We start from the raw sequence: 22,786 nt of genomic DNA, 5'->3' as shown, positions 1-22,786 counted from the left end.
TTTTTATAGATTCAGGCCATGAAGAACAGGGAAGTCACCTGTGCAGATGGCTTGCACTAAGCTGTTGGCGTAATGCTTCGGGTGTTCAGCTGTTTTTTTAGACCACATTTTTTAGACCAATGGGGGAATAAATGTGATCTAAGTGACTTTGACTGTGGAATATTGTTGGTGCCAGAGAAGGTGGTTTGTCATGATCAACCAAATGCACACAAAAAAGGTATATATTATTATAGTTTTATCACCAAATTCAGAATATTGTTAAAAACTACAACAACAATATTATTGGTTCCCTGCACATGTTGGTGTAGATGAGAATGAGGGTGCTGACAGAAAGAGGGCCCTGCATTGAAGAGAAAATTAAATATTGCACAGGCCATTTGGGAGGGGCGAAGCAAAGGCTTTAATCGAGCTTTAAAATAATGGGCATATGGCAAAGTAAATAGGATCATAAAGAAAGGACGGAGATACGATGATATACAGAAATTAATGTCACTTGTGAAATGAAGTGCAGAAGAGAAGTAATTTTCGAGACCATATTGGACCTTACAGGGCTCAATTGAGCTTTATATTTGATGGCTAAACATAGTTCAGATGTGTGAACGTGTTCTTTTGCAGTGCGCAAAATATTATCCATAGAGTGAAAGGTGGTGTTAAAGGGTAAAGCGTTGGACGGGGATGGAACTTGGAAGGGATACTTGGGTTGGAAGACGGGATATGGGAAGTCAGTAGGTGGCGGTATGCACCTTAACGCGAGTATAACCACCAATAAACTCAAAGACGAAAAAGATTCGCCCCAACGCGAGAGTGCGTTGAACTGTTTCATACGCGGCTTTGTCAAGAGAGCGAATATATTTAGCAAGAAATGTCGATTTGTGCTTTTAAGGTTCAGGTGGCCTCCATTATGGAGGTCTTAGCGAAAACGGCAGTAGCAGAAATTACTGAACTAATCAATTATGGGTCTGCTGTCTTGAGACGGGAGATGTGCAGAAGCGAAAGAGAGAACGAAGCGCTAAAAACGAAGTTACTGCTGGTGGAGGGAGAGCTCAGGGATGTGCGAGGAAACGAAGAGGGGACGCCGGGCATTTCTCTAAACCTGTCATTTCAAGTTCAGCTTTGCGACGAATTCAGAGAAGCACAAAGACGTGAGTTACACACCTTATTTCACAAGGTGTGTCGCACCTTGTATATTGTGTTGTTAATCGTTGCTGTTTATTTGCGTTAGCTATAAGTTAGGGCTTCCAGTCTAGGAAAAAAGTAAATGGGTTAAAACTACTAATAAAAGCTACTTTTACCTCCTTTTGTGAATTTGCTCCAGATTATTTTATTAAAATTCCAGCGCCGGGACAAAGGGCTTTGATGCCTAAAAATCTATTGAATTGATCATAATTGTTTCATAATATTTTCATATGCTGACATAAATACCTGTACAATTATGCACAAGAGAGACGTCTTTGTTTTAGCAATTTTTGAAGGATTTTTGCATGTTGGTGCGGACCGATATCCCGTATGACATTTTGAAGTGTAATAGTTCCTTACATTTCTAATGCTCACAATCATTTTTAATATAATTATGTCATGAAGGCTGGTATTGTTTATTCATGGGGTTTTTTTAAATGAATGAAATACTTATGTTTTTATATCATGAATGTGTTTCGCACGTCATTGACCCGTTTGCCTCCAACAGCTAATGTTCCAGGGAACGGAAGGATTTCCTCTGCAGAGATGGTCTTGAGCGAGCGATTGCGCACGCATCCCGCCAGAGATGACCAGAACGTCCATGTGGAGAAGATCGAGGATAGGCCTGTTGCCTTGGATATAAAGCGCGAGGTAGCTACATTTTTTTAAAAGGTTAGGGGTGGCCTGTAGCGTATTGGTTAAGGTAAATTACTGGGACTCGCAAGGTTGGTGGTTCTAATCCCAGTGTAGCCACAACATGATCCGCACAGCCGTTGGGCCCTTGAGCAAGGCCCTTAACCTTGCATTGCTCCAGGGGAGGATCGTCTCCTGCTTAGTAAAATCAACTGTACGTCGCTCTGGATAAGAGCGTCTGCCAAAAAGCCAATAATGTAATGTAATGTTAGGGGCCGGACATGAGATCCCATTTTTGTTACTGGATGTCGGTCAGAATTTAATATACAGTGAGCACCGAAATTCATTGGACAGTGACACATGTTTTGCTATTTTGGTTCTGTACTGTAACACTTTGAGTTTCAGGGACTTTTTGTATCAGTCTCCTCTTCAGTATGTAAAATGCATGTTCAATTGGATTCAGATCCCATGATTGACTGGGCCAGTTAAGGATTTTCCACTTTTTGGCCGTCAAAAAACCCCTTCGTTGCTCTAGAAGTATCTAGCAGGTCTTTTTGCAAGTTGAAGTTTGGAGGCATTTGGTTTAATCTGAGCAGATATAATGTTTCTGTGGTCTTCAGAAATCTTTGCATATTTCAAACATAATGAATATGTGACTTCAAGTTGCATTTAGCCTCGTTGTGCGTTTACATGTGTGTGTCTGTCATAAAATGACATGATGATGGTGGTCTTGATCAGGTCCAAAGGATCAGAGGAAGAAACACTGGTCTCGTGGTCTTAAAGGCTTTGATTTGATTTTCTGAGGTTCAGAGCTTCTTGATGCACAGAATCTTCACACTTCCTGTTTGTCAGCCTGTAGATGGGGAGCAAGATTGGTCTGAATCTCTGCCGCTCAGTGAGGATAGGCTGGAAGAGGATCCGACGAGCAGCCAATCACAGGCGGAACAGAAAATCAGTGAGTAGAACACGTGCACTATTGTCCCATGGGGATTGCTATGGTACAATTTTTAAGAGTAAATACTGTAGTTGGTAAAACCATCAAGCCAAATCCAGTCAAGTAGCCATATGACCCAAGTAAGAGATTGAGATTTCAAGATATCTGTATTTTTGTGCAGGCACTTCAGGGGCAGCTGCTGCTAATGGTGGTGAAGGACCCCTCTGCAAGGAGGAGGAGCTGCACATGCCGCTCTGCTCTGCAGGAGACCCAGAAAAGGAGCTGCAGGCAGAACTCAAACAGGAGCCAGAGGAGCAGCCTCTCACCCCCACACTCCCCCTGTCTGTGGACTTGGGGCTGGAGCTCCAGTCTGTGTGGAGTGAGGCCACCAGTTCAGGCACGATTCCAGAAAAACAGAGACGTCGCAGAAGATGTTCGACGCTTAGAGACGCCCAGTTAGATGACACCACCTCTCCAAAGCGCTACAGAGGTTCTCGGAGGCTGCGCTCAGAAAAGGACGAGGGGTCAGCATCATACCTCGAGCAGAAACAAAATGGCCACCCCCTCTACAAAGAGTGTTCGAATGGGCCGCCTGATGATTTTTCACAAGAGATGTCATTTCTTTTGGGTTCTCCAGGAGAGTGTGATGGAAGCGCCCCGTGTGAGGCGAGTTCTGACACGTCAACAGGAACAAAGAGTCCCTGCAGAACTGAGGGACAGGAGGAGGAGTTTGTCTGCACACGCTGTGGGAAGACGTTCCCGGACGCTCTCGAACTGAAGACACACGAGCAGGTTCACAGCAGGAAGAAACCGTTCAGCTGCTCTGTGTGCGACAAGAGCTTCTCCCAGTCACACATCCTCAAAGCGCACGAAAGCACTCACACAGGGCAGAAACCGTACGCTTGTGTGGAGTGTGGAAAGTGCTTCTCCCTGAAGAGCCATCTTAAGACTCACCAGGTTACTCACACCGGAGAGAGACTCTTCAGCTGCACAGTGTGCGATAAGAGCTTTGCCCAACTTGGTGTTCTTAAGCAACATCAGAGAATCCACACTGGGGAGAAACCGCACTGCTGCAACAAGTGTGGGAAGAGCTTCACCCAACTAGGTAGTCTTAACACTCACCAACGGGTCCACACCAAAGAGAAACCGTTCATTTGTGAGTTGTGTGGAAAGTGTTTTTCTAACAAGGGCAATCTTAAAATTCACCAGGTTACTCACAGCAGAGAGAAATGCTTCAGCTGCACAGTGTGCAATAAGAGCTTTGCATATCCCAGTGTTCTTAAGCAGCATCAGAGTGTCCACACCGGAGAGAAACCCCACTGCTGCAATGAGTGTGGGAAGAGCTTCACCCAACTGGGTAGTCTTAAATCTCACCAAAGGGTCCACACCAGGGAGAAACCGTTCACTTGTGAGCTGTGCGGAAAGGGCTTCTCCTCCAACAGCAACCTTAAATCTCACCAGAGTGTCCACACAGGGGAGAAACTGCACGGGTGCACCGAGTGTGGGAAGACCTTTGCCCATCTGTGGAATCTTAAAGCTCACCAGAGTGTCCATACGGGAGAGAAACCACACTGCTGCACCGAGTGTGGGAAGACCTTTGCCCATCTCTGGAATCTTAAAACTCACCAGAGTGTCCACACAGGAGAGAAACCACACTTCTGAACCCGGCAATCGTATCTTAAATCTCACCAGAGGGTCCACACGGGGGGGGGAACATTCAGTTGCACACTGCTGCAGGGGTTTCTGCCAGAATCACTCTCTTCATTACGTACTTTCTCACAATCAGGACTACAAATTAACAGCATCCCGACATCCCAGGGCGGTAAATAATGTGTTTGCGATTAACTTCATTACACCTACTTATAAAAAATTTTTTTTAAATATAGTGAACTGCAGTTCTGCAGACAGACAAACACCTTGTTAATGAGAGTCGTCAGAGGAAAATGGTCAGACTGGTCAAAGCTGACAGGAACACGTGACAGCAACGTTAATAACCACACATTACAACAGTGGTATGCAGAAGAGCATCTCTGAACACACAACGCATCATAAGTGGATAGGCTACAGCAGTAGAAGTATAAGTAATAAATACCGAATAAGGTGCTCACTGAGTGTATATACAACAGTACAACCAAATACAACCAAATCCACGGTGTGGATACAAAATTGTGGTCAATCTGAAAAGTTTTGCTATGGTTTCTGTGTTGAACAATATGTTTTGAAACGTTGTTCTGTGCCTGCTTGGATCTAGTTTCAGTTATGTCGGTTATCTTGTGGCCTGTAGTGTAGTGGTTCAGGTAAATGACTGGGACACACAAGCTTGATGGTTCTAATCCCGGTGTAGCCACAATAAGATCCGCCCAGCCGTTGGGCCCTTGAGCAAGGCCCTTAACCCTGCACTGCGTTGCTCCAGGGCAGGATTGTCTCCTGCTTAGTCTAATCAACTGTACATTGCTCTGGATAAGAGTGTCTGCCAAATGCCAATAATGTAATCTTCCAGGCAACCTGAAAAACTGCCAGCTATTCATAAAGACAACCATTGTATCGCACTTCCGGTGTTCATATTAAAAGATCGCTATGCCATTTTAACTGAGACGGTGTACATTTTTACTGTAGTCTCTACTGTTTCATGAATTGCTTGCTTTCTTCGAGCACTAGCTGGCATGGGCTGCGAGAGGCATAGCTGTTTGCTCAGCCAACTTGTATTTTGCTGTATAAATTTGTTATTTTATTTACCCACTCCCCCTCTCGTTCTGCTGCTGTGTTTTCACTTGAAGGAGGGAAAACTAGGGGATCTTTGGAAAAAATAAATAAATAAAAAAATAAAATAAAAAAATATCAAAAATCAAAGCTGTAATGCTCCTTCAGGGCAGTGATGTCCCATGTATTTGGCTGAGAGCAGACCAAGCGGTTTGCATTATGTACAGTTCTTACTTTATCTGGGTTTTTCTGTTCTCGCATCACAGTACCACAAGTCAGACTCATCAGATACCCGGCTCCTTCATTATTTACGTCCTCCCTGTTCCTCAATTACCGGCAATGGGACTTTTACTGGGGTGTTTACTGTGCTACCAAACATCCAAGCCCTGTGAGGACTGGCACACGCATGTAAATAATACACATTTGTTCCTTCAAATTAACCGCATTACAGTTTGTGATCTTCCTAGTTATTCTGTAGAACTCCTCCTTTGAGAGTAATATTTGTAAATAATTGTTTTTGTTTGGCTTAGCACAGGATAGTTTTGATCCATCGACCTCTGGCTTATGGGCCCAGCACACTTCCACTTCTCCAGATTTCTTTTTTTTTTTTTAAGTGCTCTTAAAAAAATTACATAATCTTACAAATTGGATCACCCAGAAGCAAAAAACTAATCCACCTGAGGTGGGACTCAAACCTACGATCCCTAATTTAGGAGGACAGTGCATTCTCCTTGTGGCATATCACACACACTGCTACAGTAGGTGGCGATAGGCGTGTTATCGTTAGCGTCGCATCTCTTAAACTCAAAGAAGAACGTCCTCTCCCACTGCGAGTCCGCAGGACTTCGTGGATGTTGTCTTGTTCACGTAATTTGCTGTAAATGTTGACTTTTCAGGTTCAGGTGTCTTCCATCATGGAGGTTTTGAGTAAAACCGCTGTCGCAGAAATTACTAAACTAGTCGACGATGGGTCTGCTGCCTTGCGATTGGGCATGTGCAGAAGCCAAAGAGAGAACGAAGCGCTAAAAACGATGTTACTGCTGATGGAGGGAGAGCTCAGGGCTGTGCGAGGATACGGAGAGGGGACGCCGGGGAATTCTCTAAACCTCTCATTTGATGTTCCGGTTTGCGGTGAATTCAGAGAAACACAAAAACGTGAGTTGTACGGCTTATTACATGGAAGGGCCGGTCCATGCCAACTCCTGGAGGTTGCAACGCAGCACCTCTTGGATCTTTTCTTTTTTGTGTGTTGGTCGACAATGATGAAATATAAAATTCCTGAAAATTTGAACTTCAATTTCGTTTTGCCGGTAGAGCCATTTAAAGTTCGCTGGGTGTCACGGCACGAAATGTGACACCCAGCGTCCGTAACGTCAGAAAGAAAAGCCCTGGTTCTTTGGAAATATGTACGTCGGGAGCATTTTGAACGTATCATATAAAATGTTTCGTATCTGGCTTATAAAAACGGCTGACTTATCTATTTGTTTTGGAGATAATTTTCATGTAACTGTATTTGTAAATGAGTGATTTGAGAACTTTCTCAATGTGTAAACATAAAAACACGTTACTAATAACATTAGGTGAGATATTATCCATAGAATATTCAGTTCCTCAATTGACCATTTTTGGCACATATAGACTCTTCTGTAATGTGACAGGGGTGGGGCGGATGGTGCAGTGGGTAGCACTGCCACCTCACTGCAAGGAGGTCCTGGGTTCAAATCCTGGTCAGCCAGGGCCTCTCTGTGTGGAGTTTGCATGTTCATGTTCTCTCCTCCTGGTGCTCCGGTTTCCTCCCACAGTACAAAGACATGCAGGCTGATTGGAGAGTCTAAAGTGTGTGTGTGTGTGTGTGTCCTGCAATGGACTGGTGACCTGTCTTTCATTTCCTTTCGCCCAATGTATGCTGGGATAGGCTCCAGCCCCCCTGCAACCCTGTTCAGGATAAGCGGGTTAAGATAATGGATGGATGGATGTACTGTGAGATGGCCCTCTACCTTGGACATGTTTAAGTTGCATTTTCTAGAAAGATTCATCTTTGATATTCCATGGGTTTGGTTAATACTATGTCAGACTATCCAGCTTTTACATATTTGTAACACCCCTATAATCTAACATTTACTGCAATTACCAATGACTATTCCACTTTTATTTTTGTGCAGGCACTTCAGGGGCAGCTGCTGCTAACAGTGGTGAAGGACCCCTCTGTAAGGAGGAGGAGCTGCACATGCAGCCCTGCCCTGCAGGAGCCCCAGAAAAGGAGCTGAAAGCAGAACTCAAACAGGAGCCAGAGGAGCACCCCCTCACCCCCACACTCCCCCTGCTGGAGTCCAGAGACTTGGGGCTGGAGCTCCAGGCTGTGTGGAGTGAGGCCAACAGCTTGGAAATTTCTCAGAATAAAAACAGGCCAGGTGCAAGAACGTTGGAGCATGGAGACACCAGTTTAGACGACAACTTCTCTCCTCCACATGGAAGCGCCCCGTGTGCGGCAAGTTCTGACACGTCAGCAGAAGCAAAGAGTCCCTACAGAACTGAGGGACAAGAGGAGGAGTTCATCTGCACACGCTGTGGGAAGACGTTCCTGGACGCTCTTGAACTGAAGACGCACGAGGTGCAGCACAGTGCGGGGAAACGGTTCAGCTGTTCAGAGTGCGGCAAATAACTGTTCACTTGTGAGCAGTGTGGAAAGTGCTTCTCCTCGAAGAACCATCTTAAAATTCACCAGTTTACTCACACAGGAGAGAGACGTGTCAGTTGCACAGTGTGCAATAAGAGCTTTGCCCATCTCAGTTCTCTTAAGAAACATCAGAGTGTCCACACAGGGGAGAAACCAGGCAAGACTGAAATGATATTCATCCCTGCGAATACCTCTCCCCATCTGGATCTCTCCATTTCTCTCGGGGATACCACACTCACGCCGTCACCCAGTGCAAGGAACCTCGGCGTGGTGATGGACAGCAGACTGTCCCTTTCCGAGAACATTGCGGCGGTGACCCGGTCTTGCAGGTTCTTCCTATACAACATACGGAGAATCCGCCCCTTTCTCACCCCCTACTCGACCCAGCTCCTGGTCCAAGCGATGGTTCTGTCCCGCCTGGACTACTGCAATTCCCTCTTGGCTGGCCTCCCAGCGTCCGCCATCAGACCCCTCCAACTCATCCAGAATGCAGCAGCTCGTCTGGTCTTCAACCTTCCCAAATACTCACACGTCACCCCCCTGCTTACTTCCCTCCACTGGCTGCCTGTCATGGCTCGCATCAAATTCAAAACATTGGTGCTAGCCTTCCAAGCAGTTAAAGGGTCTTCCCCAGCTTATCTGCAAAAAATCATCAGACCCTATACCCCTGCCAGACCTCTTCGTTCAGCCTCCACAGGCCGCTTGGCACCTCCCCCTCTCAGAACCTCCACCTCACGCTCACGACTACTGTCTGTTCTGGCTCCACGGTGGTGGAACGAACTCCCCGTTGAGGTCAGAACTATAGAATCTCTCCCCACCTTCAAGCGCAAGCTGAAGACGCACCTCTTCAAGCAGCACCTCTCCCCATCCCTCCCTACCTCCCTGTGAACCTTAATTGTTGTCTCTGTGACTTGCTTTGTGTATCGGTACTTTTAGTTGGCTAGGTAAGCAGTGTTTGGATAGTTAACTTTGGTGACTTTTGCTCTGTTTGTTTGTTTGTTCAAAAAAAAAAAAAAAAAGGCCCTTGTCCTTTTCTTTGTTGTACAGGTAGCAGTTGAAATTGTACTTACCTCTAGGGTCTTTCAGCGAACTTATCCCTGGTTATGGGTATGCACTTTGTTGTACGTCGCTCTGGATAAGAGCGTCTGCCAAATGCCAATAAAGTAATGTAAAAACCGCACTGCTGCAACAAGTGTAGGAAGAGCTTCGCCCAACTAGGTGCTCTTAAATCTCACCAAAGTGTTTCTCCCAGAATGGCAGTCTTAACACTCACCAGGTTTCTCACACAGGAGAGAAACCCGGGCACACATACTTTCTCACAATCAGGACTCCAGGCATAACAGCGTCCCAATGTGATAAATAATGTGTTTGGGATAAACTGAAATAATTTCCGGGACACCTTTGTGACGAAAAGTGGTTGTTTTTTTTTGGGGGGGGGGGGCTAAATGTTTGTTTGTCACATTACTCTGAGCCAGTTGAGCACCCATCCCCTCTCACTGGCCAATAGTTGGCACTGGTTGACCCACAAAAATAGTATCGCCACAAATTGAAAAATAGTATCGCTGTTTTTCCTGGAAGGAATTCCCTGCTTGTAGAAACAATCTAGCTCAGTGCAACGTGTCGCACTATTTGAAGAGACTGAGAGTATAGAATATTTCCCCTCGTTATTCCTAGTTATTCTATGTTTATCTCATGTATCAGTATGTTTATCTTGTGTTATTCTATGTATCAGTATCTGCACTAATACAACACTGAAGAAGTACACTGAAGTATGATGTTTGCACTGTATTGGATTATTTTTTGTATATTCTCAGCACTGAAGTACACTGCACTGAATTGTATTATTGCTGTTTTTTCCTTAAAACACTGGAAGGAATTCTTAAAGCTTTCTTGAAGTAAACACTGGAATGTTATTTTTGGAAAGTAAAATGTTAAGGGGGAGTTGGTTAAAAGTTTTTGAGATGTGGATGAAAAATCACGAGAGGTGTAAAAGCCAATCAGAAGCAAGAAAACAACTATGGCGTGACTGAAGAATATGTAGCCGTACCCAGACAGAGGGAGATACCAAGGCCACGAAAAGTGATATACAAGAAAGTGTGTGCAAAGTGTGTGCTCAGCTTGTTCAGCTCTACTCACGCTGTGTGTGTGTGTGTGTGTGTGTGTGTGTGTGTGTGTGTGTGTGTGTGTGTGTGTGAGTGTGTGCTTGCTGTTCTGTGCCCTACTGATGATCACTGCTTTTGTACTTGGATTCCATCAGATGGAATGAAAGCCTATTATTCAACACTTTACGACAATTTTTGTAGTAAAATTGTATTTCCGTGGGAAGAGTTCCCAGCCTAGTTAATGCTAACATTAGGCAGCAAAGCAACGATTCAAATAACCTATGGAAAATACAGACAAGAACACCAACTATGACAAGAATAAAGGCACGTACAGCGATATATACAACATAAGAAATTTATAAATATAATTTATGGTAACTGAAAATACAGCCAGATACAGCATTGTGCGTGATATTGTTAAAAACACATTTCTCCCATAGACGGTTGGATTTTTTGATATGCTTTAACGAACACAAAAGGCTTGAAATATTTCACTTTGTGTAATGAATCTAGAATTGATGAAAGTTTCACTTTTTGAATTAAATTACGGAAAATGTTTACTTTTCCACGATATTCTATTTTTTTTTTTAGGTGCACCTGTATATATGATAGCAGCCAACACATGCACCGAGATAAATAATTCTCAACTCTGGGGTTAATCCAGTGTGGCCCCCTCTTTTGTGGTTAGGTGGGCTCCTGTTTTTCTGCAAGCTCGTGATGATATTTCAAACAAATGTTTTTGCTTTTTATCTTACTGATATTCATGCCGTATGACACATATTTGCATAGTTCAGTGGGAATTCCCACTGGTAGACAGCTTCTCTCTGCACGTTTGTAGAAGTGGGCACATATTAATGCTTTGCACAAATGACACAGTTAATGCCATATGAGCTATATTTCCTGAGCAAATAAACATTTTTGTGTGCTGTGACTCAGAAACGCCCTCTTAAGGTCACTTCAGGCAACATCACATACCGAGATATTGATATTTTCAAAAAGAGCTCAGGGCTTTGGCAGATGTTATTACCTGGCAAACCACCTTCAATATATTGTTAAACTGCTATTCCCCAATTATCAACAAAACCCATGGCTGGAAATAGAACAAACAGAATACAATTATTCACCAAACACATATCATTCAACACAAGATGTTAAAAATTGGATTTTTTGATATACGCTCAGTAAGCACTTCATTAGGTATTTGTTACTTTTTTTGTTAGACCTATTAAAAGTCTTTGCTGCTGTAGCCTATTCACGTGGATGTTTGATGCCTTGTATATTCAGAGAAGTTGTTTACTGTCACCTTCCTGTCAGCTTTGACCAGTCTTGCCATTCTCCTCGGACCTTTCTCATTAACAAGGCGTTTCCCACAGAACTGCTGCTCACTGGAAGTTTTTGTTTTTTTTGCACTATTCTCTGCAAGCTCTAGAGACTTTGTGAAGATCCCAGGAGATCAGCAGTTTCTGAGATACTCAAACCACATCTGGCACCAACAATCATTCCACAGTCTAAGTCACTTAGATCACGTACAGAACACACACACACACACACAAACATATATATATATATAAAACCTGTTTTTATTATTATTGTCATAATTTATCTTACTGTATAAATGGTCATTTGCTGCATATCCTCTTGTATAAGTAATCAGATTCTTATATTCTTGAATACAAAGAGCTTAAAGTAACTGCAAGTAGGTGTGCTGAAAATAAGAGAATTGGTGCCATGCATGAAGAACAGAGTTCTGAGTAAGAGAAACCGCTTGATCGATTGAGGAGGGGCTACTGCTCATGGGACCGTTTTGCTTGGGACCGGGTCAGCCCAAGATTGCTACTCTGAGATACATTCCCCGACCGGGAATCGAACCTAGGCTGCGGTGGTGATGGCACAGAATCCTAAACGCTAGCCCACCAGGGAGAGGAGGTCAGCGCACTCTGGGAAGACGTTCCCGGACGCTCTAACACTGAAGACGCACGAGGAGCAGCACAGTGCGGGGAAACCTGGACCTCTGGGTTATGGGCCCAGCACGCTTCCACTGCACCACTCTCCTGCCTCGCTCTGTTTCCATTCCAGTTACTCTATGAATCCTGATGCGTAAATAAATGTGCGTTGCAACTTTTTTAGTGAACATATTCATCACCTTTGTTTGTCTCACTGTCATTTTCTCATACCTCAAAGGAAGTTTCCCCAATACTTTATCTCATGTGCCCCTCCGGTTGGGAGTTTCCACCATCTCAATATACGAGTGGAAAAACACTAGCTCTTTTGTATATTTTTTTTAAGGAACCTATTCATCACTGGTGTCTGTCTCAATTTCATAGTCTCTCCTTGACTTTCTCCATACCTTGACCTCATGCAAGCCCGAAGTTAGTGCCTGCCACCATCTCAATACACTCTTCAGGTGCCCTTTTTTGTGGCGCCTTAAGGGATCTACAAAGGACATCCAGCTAATAGCTGAGTGTAATTCATCATTTAACTCCTCCACTGTTAGTCCTTTGAATCTATCCGATAAATTATTTGTGCTATAATCAGGAAGGCCCTTAAAGCCTCTTAATCTTCTTTCGGTATTGACCTTCGGTATTTTCCTTATCTCTCCTACATTTTTCCATCTCCTCATACTCTTTGATCTCCCAATCATCTACATTGTTTTCCTCATCTTTTTGCTTTAGCCAGGCATTGTGCTCCTCCCCTGTAGGAGCAAGCCCACACATGTCAACTAAGTATGTTATCACATCTACCGTTTCTTTGAAAGCCAAACTCCCTAGGTCACCAATTACCCGTTCAGCATGTTGAGTATCTTCCACGGTCATGCTAGAACACATTCTACGCATGGCCTCAGTCAGACCTTTAGCCTTGCTCTCTAAAACCCTAAATCTAAGTCCTCTGACTTCAGACTCCTCAGTGTCCATATATCCATGTACATTTATCTTGTACCATATACTTCTCCTCTTACGGGAGCTTTTACTCCTACCCCATTGGCGTGTGCGAGGGGTTAACAATGCATTCCTGCCTAACCCATCTTCTGTCAATCTCTCATCAGGCGGGCCTAGGGCCAGGTCCTCGACAGCGTTTATCTGAGGTTTCCAATGACACCATTCTACCAATTGTAAAGGCAGTTTTATTAAATATGCCCTCGCAGGGAAGGGTTTGTTAATGACATTCGGATCACCGGCAAGCAAAAGACAGATTCACCCCAGATGGGACTCGAACCCACAATCCCTGGCTTAGGAGGCCAGTGCCTTATCCATTAGGCCACTGGGGCACTGTGGTCACTCCATCTATGAGAGGCTATGGCTGGGGCCCTCATGATATAACAAAGACATGAAAGGTAAATCTGTGAATGGATTCAGACTACATTGTATGAGGTTATGATGGGATGCAGTCAGCATCAGGAAAATCAGAGAAGAGCATTGCAATATCCATTCAAATCAGTCTAAACATTTCCATCTATTCCTATGTGGGGATGAAATGGCTGGAGTGAAATGGCTGAAGACTCTTAGCTATTGGGTCCAGCTCATGTATGACATCAAGAGGGACCTGATTTAATGAGTGAAGCATGTTTTAGTCTCACTGCTTCTCACTGCTTATCTCCTCACATTGATTCATGAGATTTCCATGGAGAGATTTTTTATAGAGAGATTTGTAGCAGTGCATAACATTACGTGTCATTTGGCTGACGCTATTATCCAAAGCAACTTGCAGTTGGTTAGACTAAGCAGGAGACAATCCTCCCCTCGAGCAAAGCAGGTTTAAGGGCCCAACGGCTGTGCGGATCTTATTGTGGCTACACTGAGGATTGGACCACCGGCCTTGCGGGTCCCAGTCATTTGCCTTAACCACTACGCTACAGACCTTAACCCATAAAAACTTTGCTTCACAACAAAGACATCCTGGCTTCAAACCCTAACTGTGTGGAGTTTGCGTATAGCTATTTTTCAGCTTTTAATCCCTCTCCCAACTTTATCTATCTCCCAGTCCCCCTCTTTCTCCAATGCAATTTCACTTGTGGGTGGTACAATTTGGGAGGAGTTGAGGAGGGAGGTGGGGTTGTGAGGTGGTACAGACCACACCCATACAATCCTAGGGCATGTTCAATCTGAAAATATTTTGCTACAGTTTTTGTGTTGAACCATATGTTTTCTCCCAATGGTGTGCAACGTTTTATAACGGCTTTGAGGTATGTTTGCTCCCGTTTGTGTGTCGGGGGTGTAGCCTGAATCAATAATAATGTAGGCCTATGCCAGAGAACACCTTCTCAGACACCATTGGAGCAAACCGTACTATGTCAGTCAGTCCGCCCACGGTTTGCAACAGGGTGTTCAGCACATCACCGTTTCTGTTTAAATAAAAGTTTTGCTACATTTTGCCAGGGGTGAATGTAGCCCTGATATTGGTTTCAATACAGATTTTATGTACGACTTGAAATGTATATTATAATCGTTATCTACATTACCTTGAATTGACTTTTGGAGGATGTGAAGTGGATACATCCCTCTGTGGTAATTTACAGTTATTTCAACTATTTCCAGGCCTTTTACAGTCACTTGAAGTCAGGTTTTGAATGGCTGGATGCAGTAAATTAGCATCCGTATACAGTTATGATAACACTACACACTCAACGATCACTTTATTAGGTAGAGTTTGACACCAGCTTGTTAATGCTCATGTTTAATCAGCCAATCATGTGGCAGAAACTAAATGCACAAAAGAATGCAGATGTGGTCAAGAGGTTCAGCTTTTTTTTAGACCAAATGTCAGAATGGGGAATAAATGTGATCTAAGAGACTTTGACCGTGGAATGATTGTTGGTGCCAAACATGTTGGTTTGTCACGAGCAAACAAATACACAACACCTTTCTCCAAGCAATGCTTCACATCCCAGTCAGTTGAATGCAAAAAAAGGTATATATTATTATTGTTTTATCACCAGATTCACGATATTGTTAAAAACTACAACAATATTATTGATTCCCTGCAGGTGTAGATGGGATTGAGATTGAGAGTGCTGACCGAAAGAGGGAGAGAAAATGAAATCTTCCACAGACCATTTGGGAGGGGTGAAGGAAAGGCTTTAATTAAGCTAAAATAATGGACATATGCCAAAGTAAATGGGATCATGAACGTAAAGGACGGAGATACTATAACACAGAAATCAATTAAATGGCACGCAGTCTGAAAGGATGTACAGAAGAGAAAAGATCATTATCGTGACGATATTGGATCGGACAGGGCTCAATTCAGATATGTGTGAGGAATGCAACGTCAAAGGAAATGTTGACCATGTACTTGTGCAGTGCACAAAATATTATCCAGAGAGTGAAAGGCTGTGTCGATGAGGTTGGACGGGGATGGAACTTGGAGGGGATAGTTGGGTTGGGAGAGGAGGGATGTGGAAGGTCAGTAGGTGGCAGTCTGCAACTTAAAGTGTCTTCATCCTGAATAAACCCAAACAAGAAGCAGATCCGCCTCCAACTGTATGTTCACAGGAGTGTTTCATACGCGGTTGTTGTGTCTTGCTCGTTCGTAATTTGCAAGAAATGTCGTCTTTCCCTTCTTTTCAGGTTCAGGCGGCCTCCATCTTGGAGGTTTTAGCGAAAATGGCGGTAGTAGAAATTACTGAACTAGATGACGATGGGTCTGCTGCCTGCGACTGGGGATGAGCAGAAGCCAGATAGAGAACGAAGCGCTAAAAACGAAGTTACTGCTGACGGAGGGAGGGAGAGCTCAGGGATGTGCGAGGATACGGAGAGGGAACGCCGATCATTTCTCTAAACCTTTCATTTGAAGTTCCGGTTTGCGATGAATTCAGAGAAGCAATGTTGGTCTACAATGTTGGTCTCTCACAGAAGGGAGAAACTGTTTGTCTGCTGTTTGTGTGAATAATACATATTAAGATGACAAACACCTAATTAAGCAGGATTGTTCTAATTATTCAATGGCAATTGGGGTTGGAACAAAAACATACACATACACAGGGGTACTCTAGGTCCGAGTTTAGGAACCACTGATAACAATTGTGAAGTGACACTCCGGTACAGTAGGTGGCAATATGCACCGTAACGTGCTGTGGGCTCGCTCAATAAGATCAAAGAAGAAGACACTCTCGCACAGTTTGTCCACTGGACTGGTGGACACATCTGTTGTTTCTAGATTAGTTACAGTGATTTCCAAGAAATGTCGTCTTGTGCTTCTTTTCAGGTTCAGGTGGCCTCCATTCTGGAGGTTTTAGCAAAAACGGCTGTAACAGAAATTTGTAAACTAGTCGATGAGGGGTCTGCTGCATTGCGATTGGAGATGTGCAGAAGCCAAAGAGAAAACGAAGCGCTAAACAAGAAGTTACTGCTGATGGAGGGAGAGCTCAGGGCTGTGCGAGGATACGGAGAGAGGATGCCGGGGAATTCACTAAACCTCTCATTTGAAGTTCAGGTTTGCGATGAATTCAGAGAATCACTAAGACGTGAGTTGTACACCGGCTTCGCATACATGTAATGGTCGCTCTTTTCACGAGAAATCAGTTTTGTTGCTAATCGTAGCTGTTTATTTGCAGAGAGGTAGCCTGGAAGCATCATTTCATACCAACTCCGGGAGGTTGCAACACAGCACCTCTTGTTTTTTGTTTTGTTTCGTTTTTTCCTTTTTCTGTGTGTTGGTCCACAATGGGGAGTTCTACAGTTCCTGAACATTTGAACTTCATGCTCAATTTCAGTTTGCCGGTAGAGCCATTTAAAGCTCCCCGGTTATGGCCACGGAAAACGTGTCAGGACACGAAATGCGATTTTAAAAATCTTTTTTGGCACATATACACTTCCGGAAACCAATGTCAGAAATGTAAAACGTTTCTGTACCTCAGGTATATTGAAGTTACATCCTAGAAAGAGTTCGCTTTGGTTCTCGTGGATTTTGTCTATGCAGCACTTTCAACTATCCTAACTTCATACATTTCTACATACCTGTAACGCCCCTTTTATCTGAAATTGCAATTACCAGTATAGTCACTGTGGACTATTCCACTTTTTAAACAGGGTTTAATCTATTACTGCTTCCACCCTCACCAACCTTTAAAAAAAGAATTAATTTCAAACCACAGTCTCTAGCAATGACTTGCTGCATACAAATAGTTTATCATGTAAATTGAAATACATTACAATACAATACAGTGGCTTCAGAATGTATTCAGACCCCTTCTCTTTTGGCACACTTTGTGTTGAAGGTTTAATTTTCATGGGCAGTGTCATAGTGATGAAGTGAAAAGGTGTTTTTGGAAATGTATGCACATTTATTTAAAAAAAGTAAGTATTCAGACCCTTTACTGTGGCTCTCCAAATTGTGGTCAGGTGCATCCTGGCCAGTTGCAGCCAATCACAGGTGGAACAGAAGATCAGTGAGGAGAATACCTGTGGTAATATCCCATGGGGATTAATAATGGGGGGCGGCATGGATGGTGCTGTGGGTAGCACTGCCGCCTCACAGCAAGGAGGTCCTGGGTTCAAATCCCTGTCGGCCGGGGCTTCTCTGTTCTCCCTGTGTCTGTGTGGGTTTCCTCCGGGTACTCCGGTTTCCTCCTACAGTCCAAAGACATGCATGTTAGGCTGATTGGAGAGTCTAAATTGTGTGAGTGAGTGAGTGAGTGAGTGAGTGAGTGAATGGTGTGTGTGTGCCCTGCGATGGACTGGTGACCTGTCCAGGGTGTATTCCTGCCTTTCGCCCAATGTATGCTGGGATAGGCTCCAGCCCCCCTGCGACCCTGTTCAGGATAAGTGGGTTCAGATAATGGATGGATTAATAATGGTATGTTTGTAATTAGTCATAACTGGTTATGGTTGCTAAGGACTTCAAGCGGTCAAATGGTGACATATTACCAATTACCTGCAATTGAGATTTCAAGATATCTGTATTTTTGTGCAGGCACTTCAGGGGCAGCTGCTGCTAATGGTGGTGAAGGGCCCCTCTATAAGGAGGAGGAGCGGCACATGCAGCCCTGCCCTGCAGGAGCCCCAGAAAAGGAGCTGAAAGCAGAACTCAAACAGGAGCCAGAGGAGCACCCCCTCACCCCCACGCTCCCCCTGCTGGAGTCCGCAGACTTGGGGCTGGAGCTCCAGGCTGTGTGGAGTGAGGCCAACGGCTTGGAAATTTCTCAGAATAGAAACAGGCCAGGTGCAAGAACGTTGGAGCATGGAGACACCAGCTTAGACGACAACTTCTCTCCTCCACATTACAGAGATTCTCAGAGGCCACACTCAGAGAAGGACGAGGGGTCAGCATCACATCTCGAGCAGAAACAGAATGGCTGCCCTCTTGAGGAGATGAGCATTGGTAGACCTGCTGATGACATTTCGCCGTTCCCTCTGGGTTCTCCAGGACAGTGTGTTGGAAGCGCCCCGTGTGAGGCAAGTTCTGACACGTCAGCAGAAGCAAAGAGTCCCTGCAGAACTGAGGGACAGGAGGAGGAGTTCATCTACACACGCTGTGGGAAGACGTTCCCGGACGCTCTTGAACTGAAGACGCACGAGGAGCAGCACAGTGCGGGGAAACGGTTCAGCTGTTCAGAGTGCGGCAAGGGTTTCACTTCCTCCAGTATCCTGGAGAAGCACAAGCAGGTTCACAGCAGGAAGAAACCGTTCACTTGTGAGCAGTGTGGAAAGTGCTTTTTCAAGAAGTGCCATCTTAAAACTCATCAGGTTACTCACACAGGAGGGAAATGCTTCAGTTGCACAGTATGCAATAAGAGCTTTGGCTATCTCCATGTTCTTAAGCAGCATCAGAGATTCCATACAGGGGAGAACCCGCACTGCTGCAACGAGTGTGGGAAGAGCTTTGCCCAACTAGGTCATCTTAAATCTCACCAGATTACTCACACAGGAGGGAAATGCTTCAGTTGCACAGTGTGCAATAAGAGCTTTGCCCATCTCAGTTATCTTAAGCAACATCAGCGTGTCCACACAGGGGAGAAACCGCACTGCTGCAACAAGTGTGGGAAGAGCTTTGCCACACCAGGTACTCTTAAAACTCACCAAAGGATCCACACCGGTGAGAAATCGTTCACTTGTGAGCAGTGTGGAAAGTGCTTTTCCAACAAGTGCAATCTTAAAACTCATCAGGTTACTCACACAGGCGAGAAACCCTTCACTTGTGAGCAGTGCGGAAAGTGCTTTTCCCGGAAGTGCCATCTTCAAACTCATCAGAGAGTCCACACAGGAAGCAAACCACACTGCTGCAATGACTGTGGGAAGAGCTTTTCCCAACTAGGTCATCTTAAATCTCACCAGATTACTCACACAGGAGGGAAATGCTTCAGTTGCACAGTGTGCGATAAGAGCTTTGCCCATCTCAGTTCTCTTAAGCAACATCAGCGTGTCCACACAGGGGAGAAACCGTACTGCTGCAACAAGTGTGGGAAGAGCTTCACCCAACTAGGTGCTCTTAAATCTCACCAAAGGATTCACACCGGAGAGAAACCATTTGCTTGCGAGCAGTGTGGAAAGTGCTTTTCCAACAAGTGCAATCTTAAAACTCATCAGGTTACTCACACCGGTGAGAAACCGTTCACTTGTGAGCAGTGTGGAAAGTGCTTTTCCAACAAGTGCAATCTTAAAACTCATCAGGTTACTCACACCGGTGAGAAACCGTTCACTTGTGAGCAGTGTGGAAAGTGCTTTTCCAACAAGTGCCATCTTAAAATTCATCAGGTTACTCACACAGGAGAGAAACCCTTCAATTGTGAGCAGTGTGGAAAGTGCTTTTCCCGGAAGTGCCATCTTCAAACTCATCAGAGAATCCACACAAGAGGCAAACAACACCGCTGCAATGACTGTGGGAAGAGCTTTGCCACACTAGGTACTCTTAAATCTCACCAAAGGATCCACACCAGAGAAAAACCCTTCACTTGTGAGCAGTGTGGAAAGTGCTTTTCCCGGAAGTGCCATCTTCAAACTCATCAGAGAGTCCACACAAGAAGCAAACCACACTGCTGCAATGACTGTGGGAAGAGCTTTGCCCAACTAGGTCATCTTAAATCTCACCAGATTACTCACAGGAGGGAAATGCTTCAGTTGCACAGTGTGCGATAAGAGCTTTGCCCATCTCAGTTCTCTTAAGCAACATCAGCGTGTCCACACAGGGGAGAAACCGCACTGCTGCAACAAGTGTGGGAAGAGCTTTGCCACACCAGGTACTCTTAAAACTCACCAAAGGATCCACACCGGTGAGAAATCGTTCACTTGTGAGCAGTGTGGAAAGTGCTTTTCCAACAAGTGCAATCTTAAAACTCATCAGGTTACTCACACAGGCGAGAAACCCTTCACTTGTGAGCAGTGCGGAAAGTGCTTTTCCCGGAAGTGCCATCTTCAAACTCATCAGAGAGTCCACACAGGAAGCAAACCACACTGCTGCAATGACTGTGGGAAGAGCTTTTCCCAACTAGGTCATCTTAAATCTCACCAGATTACTCACACAGGAGGGAAATGCTTCAGTTGCACAGTGTGCGATAAGAGCTTTGCCCATCTCAGTTCTCTTAAGCAACATCAGCGTGTCCACACAGGGGAGAAACCGTACTGCTGCAACAAGTGTGGGAAGAGCTTCACCCAACTAGGTGCTCTTAAATCTCACCAAAGGATCCACACCGGAGAGAAACCATTTGCTTGCGAGCAGTGTGGAAAGTGCTTTTCCAACAAGTGCAATCTTAAAACTCATCAGGTTACTCACACCGGTGAGAAACCGTTCACTTGTGAGCAGTGTGGAAAGTGCTTTTCCAACAAGTGCAATCTTAAAACTCATCAGGTTACTCACACCGGTGAGAAACCGTTCACTTGTGAGCAGTGTGGAAAGTGCTTTTCCAACAAGTGCCATCTTAAAATTCATCAGGTTACTCACACAGGAGAGAAACCCTTCAATTGTGAGCAGTGTGGAAAGTGCTTTTCCCGGAAGTGCCATCTTCAAACTCATCAGAGAATCCACACAAGAGGCAAACAACACCGCTGCAATGACTGTGGGAAGAGCTTTGCCACACTAGGTACTCTTAAATCTCACCAAAGGATCCACACCAGAGAAAAACCCTTCACTTGTGAGCAGTGTGGAAAGTGCTTTTCCCGGAAGTGCCATCTTCAAACTCATCAGAGAGTCCACACAAGAAGCAAACCACACTGCTGCAATGACTGTGGGAAGAGCTTTGCCCAACTAGGTCATCTTAAATCTCACCAGATTACTCACAGGAGGGAAATGCTTCAGTTGCACAGTGTGCGATAAGAGCTTTGCCCATCTCAGTTCTCTTAAGCAACATCAGCGTGTCCACACAGGGGAGAAACCGCACTGCTGCAACAAGTGTGGGAAGAGCTTCACCCAACTAGGTGCTCTTAAATCTCACCAAAGGATTCACACCGGAGAGAAACCATTTGCTTGCGAGCAGTGTGGAAAGTCTTTCCCCCAGAGTGGCAGTCTTAAAACTCACCAGGTTACTCACACAGGAGAGAAACCCGGGCACACATACTTTCTCACAATTAGGACTCCAGGCATAACGGCATCCCAATGTGATAAATAATGTGTTTGGGATAAACTGAAATAATTTCCGGGACACCTTTGTGACGAAAAGTGGTAGTTTTTTTTTTGGGGGGGGGGGGGGGCTAAATGTTTGTTTGTCACATTACTCTGAGCTGGTTGAGCACCCATCTCCTCTCACTGGCCAATAGTTGGCACTGGTTGACCCGCAAAAATAGTATCGCCACAAACTTAATTCCCGTGCCACTGACCAACCTTCCCTGCTTGTAGAAACTATCTAGCTCAGTGCAACGTGTCACACTATTTGACTGACAGTATACAATATTTTCCCTCGTTATTCCTAGTTATTCTATGTTTATCTCATGTATCAGTATGTTTATCTTATGTTATTCTATGTATCGGTTTCTGCACTAACACAACACTGAAGAAGTACACTGAAGTATGATATATGCACTGTATTGTATTCTTTTTTAATATATTATCAGCACTGAAGTACATTGCACTGAATTGTATTATTGCTGAATTCTTAAAGTTTTCTTAAAGTCAAAGGTATGTAGGGACTACAACTTCCACATTCCCACAGGAAAATTCCGCGACGTCCACCACGAATGACGACTAACTTGGTTCAGCCAATCCCGTAATGGCGGGAGCAATAAACGGTCCCGTATAAGAGCAAGACACGTTCTTGGGATCTCTCTTATGTCTCTTCTGCTTTTTCTCTTCGACGCACCGTTTTTGGCCATTCGCTTCAGCTCATCTGCTCCGAGACTCGGACAGAGGCTGAATGCTGCACAGCGCACTACCAGGCCTACGGACACACCCAGTTACCTCGCGGTAACTTCGTGGCCTATAGCGAGTGGAAACTGGTGTACGCGGAACGCTACATCAGTTTACCCCCGCAAAGCTCACCAAAGAACAACAGCAACGAACTTTTCCACCCGGAAAAGGGACCAACGAACATCCTTCCAGCAACCGAGCGGACCAGACGACAACGCGCGGCTAAGACGCCCCAGCCTGCGCATCTCTCCAGGACACACATTCACAGCACCATCACGGCTCCTACAAGGACAG

At 44.8% G+C, this 22,786-nt stretch overlaps 2 protein-coding genes and 1 non-coding gene across 5 annotated transcripts; 2 read left to right on the top strand and 1 right to left on the bottom strand.

Moving 5' to 3' along the window:
- The first annotated feature begins 48 nt into the window (after window positions 1-48).
- On the top strand, window positions 49-9,892 carry LOC133130827 (oocyte zinc finger protein XlCOF6-like). 3 transcript variants are annotated; one of them, XM_061245710.1, is made up of 5 exons: window positions 49-217; window positions 973-1,142; window positions 1,685-1,827; window positions 2,662-2,764; window positions 2,925-4,584. In XM_061245710.1, exons 2-5 carry the CDS (start codon window positions 980-982, stop codon window positions 4,403-4,405), a joined length of 1,890 nt encoding a protein of 629 aa, XP_061101694.1. In that variant the 5' UTR covers window positions 49-217; window positions 973-979; the 3' UTR covers window positions 4,406-4,584. The 3 variants fall into 3 exon arrangements, with proteins under 3 accessions (XP_061101694.1, XP_061101693.1, XP_061101692.1); XM_061245709.1 differs by lacking the exon at window positions 49-217 and adding an exon at window positions 7,606-9,892 and having other exon boundaries at window positions 798-1,142; window positions 2,925-3,848; XM_061245708.1 differs by lacking the exon at window positions 49-217 and having other exon boundaries at window positions 798-1,142.
- A 3,522-nt stretch (window positions 9,893-13,414) lies between these two features.
- On the bottom strand, window positions 13,415-13,487 carry trnar-ccu (transfer RNA arginine (anticodon CCU)). Its single transcript has one exon. It is a non-coding gene; the product is annotated as a tRNA-Arg (tRNA).
- Window positions 13,488-16,435: 2,948 nt separating this feature from the next.
- LOC133130825 (zinc finger protein 665-like) lies at window positions 16,436-21,603 on the top strand. Its single transcript, XM_061245705.1, has 4 exons — window positions 16,436-16,682; window positions 18,131-20,141; window positions 20,311-20,645; window positions 20,814-21,603. The coding sequence occupies exons 1-4, from the start codon at window positions 16,520-16,522 to the stop codon at window positions 21,464-21,466; spliced, it is 3,162 nt and encodes a 1,053-aa protein (XP_061101689.1). The 5' UTR covers window positions 16,436-16,519; the 3' UTR covers window positions 21,467-21,603.
- Window positions 21,604-22,786: the final 1,183 nt, after the last annotated feature.

Source organism: Conger conger, chromosome 6 (assembly GCF_963514075.1).
Source record: "Conger conger chromosome 6, fConCon1.1, whole genome shotgun sequence".
NCBI lineage: Eukaryota > Metazoa > Chordata > Actinopteri > Anguilliformes > Congridae > Conger > Conger conger.
This window is presented reverse-complemented; position numbering and strand designations above follow the sequence as displayed.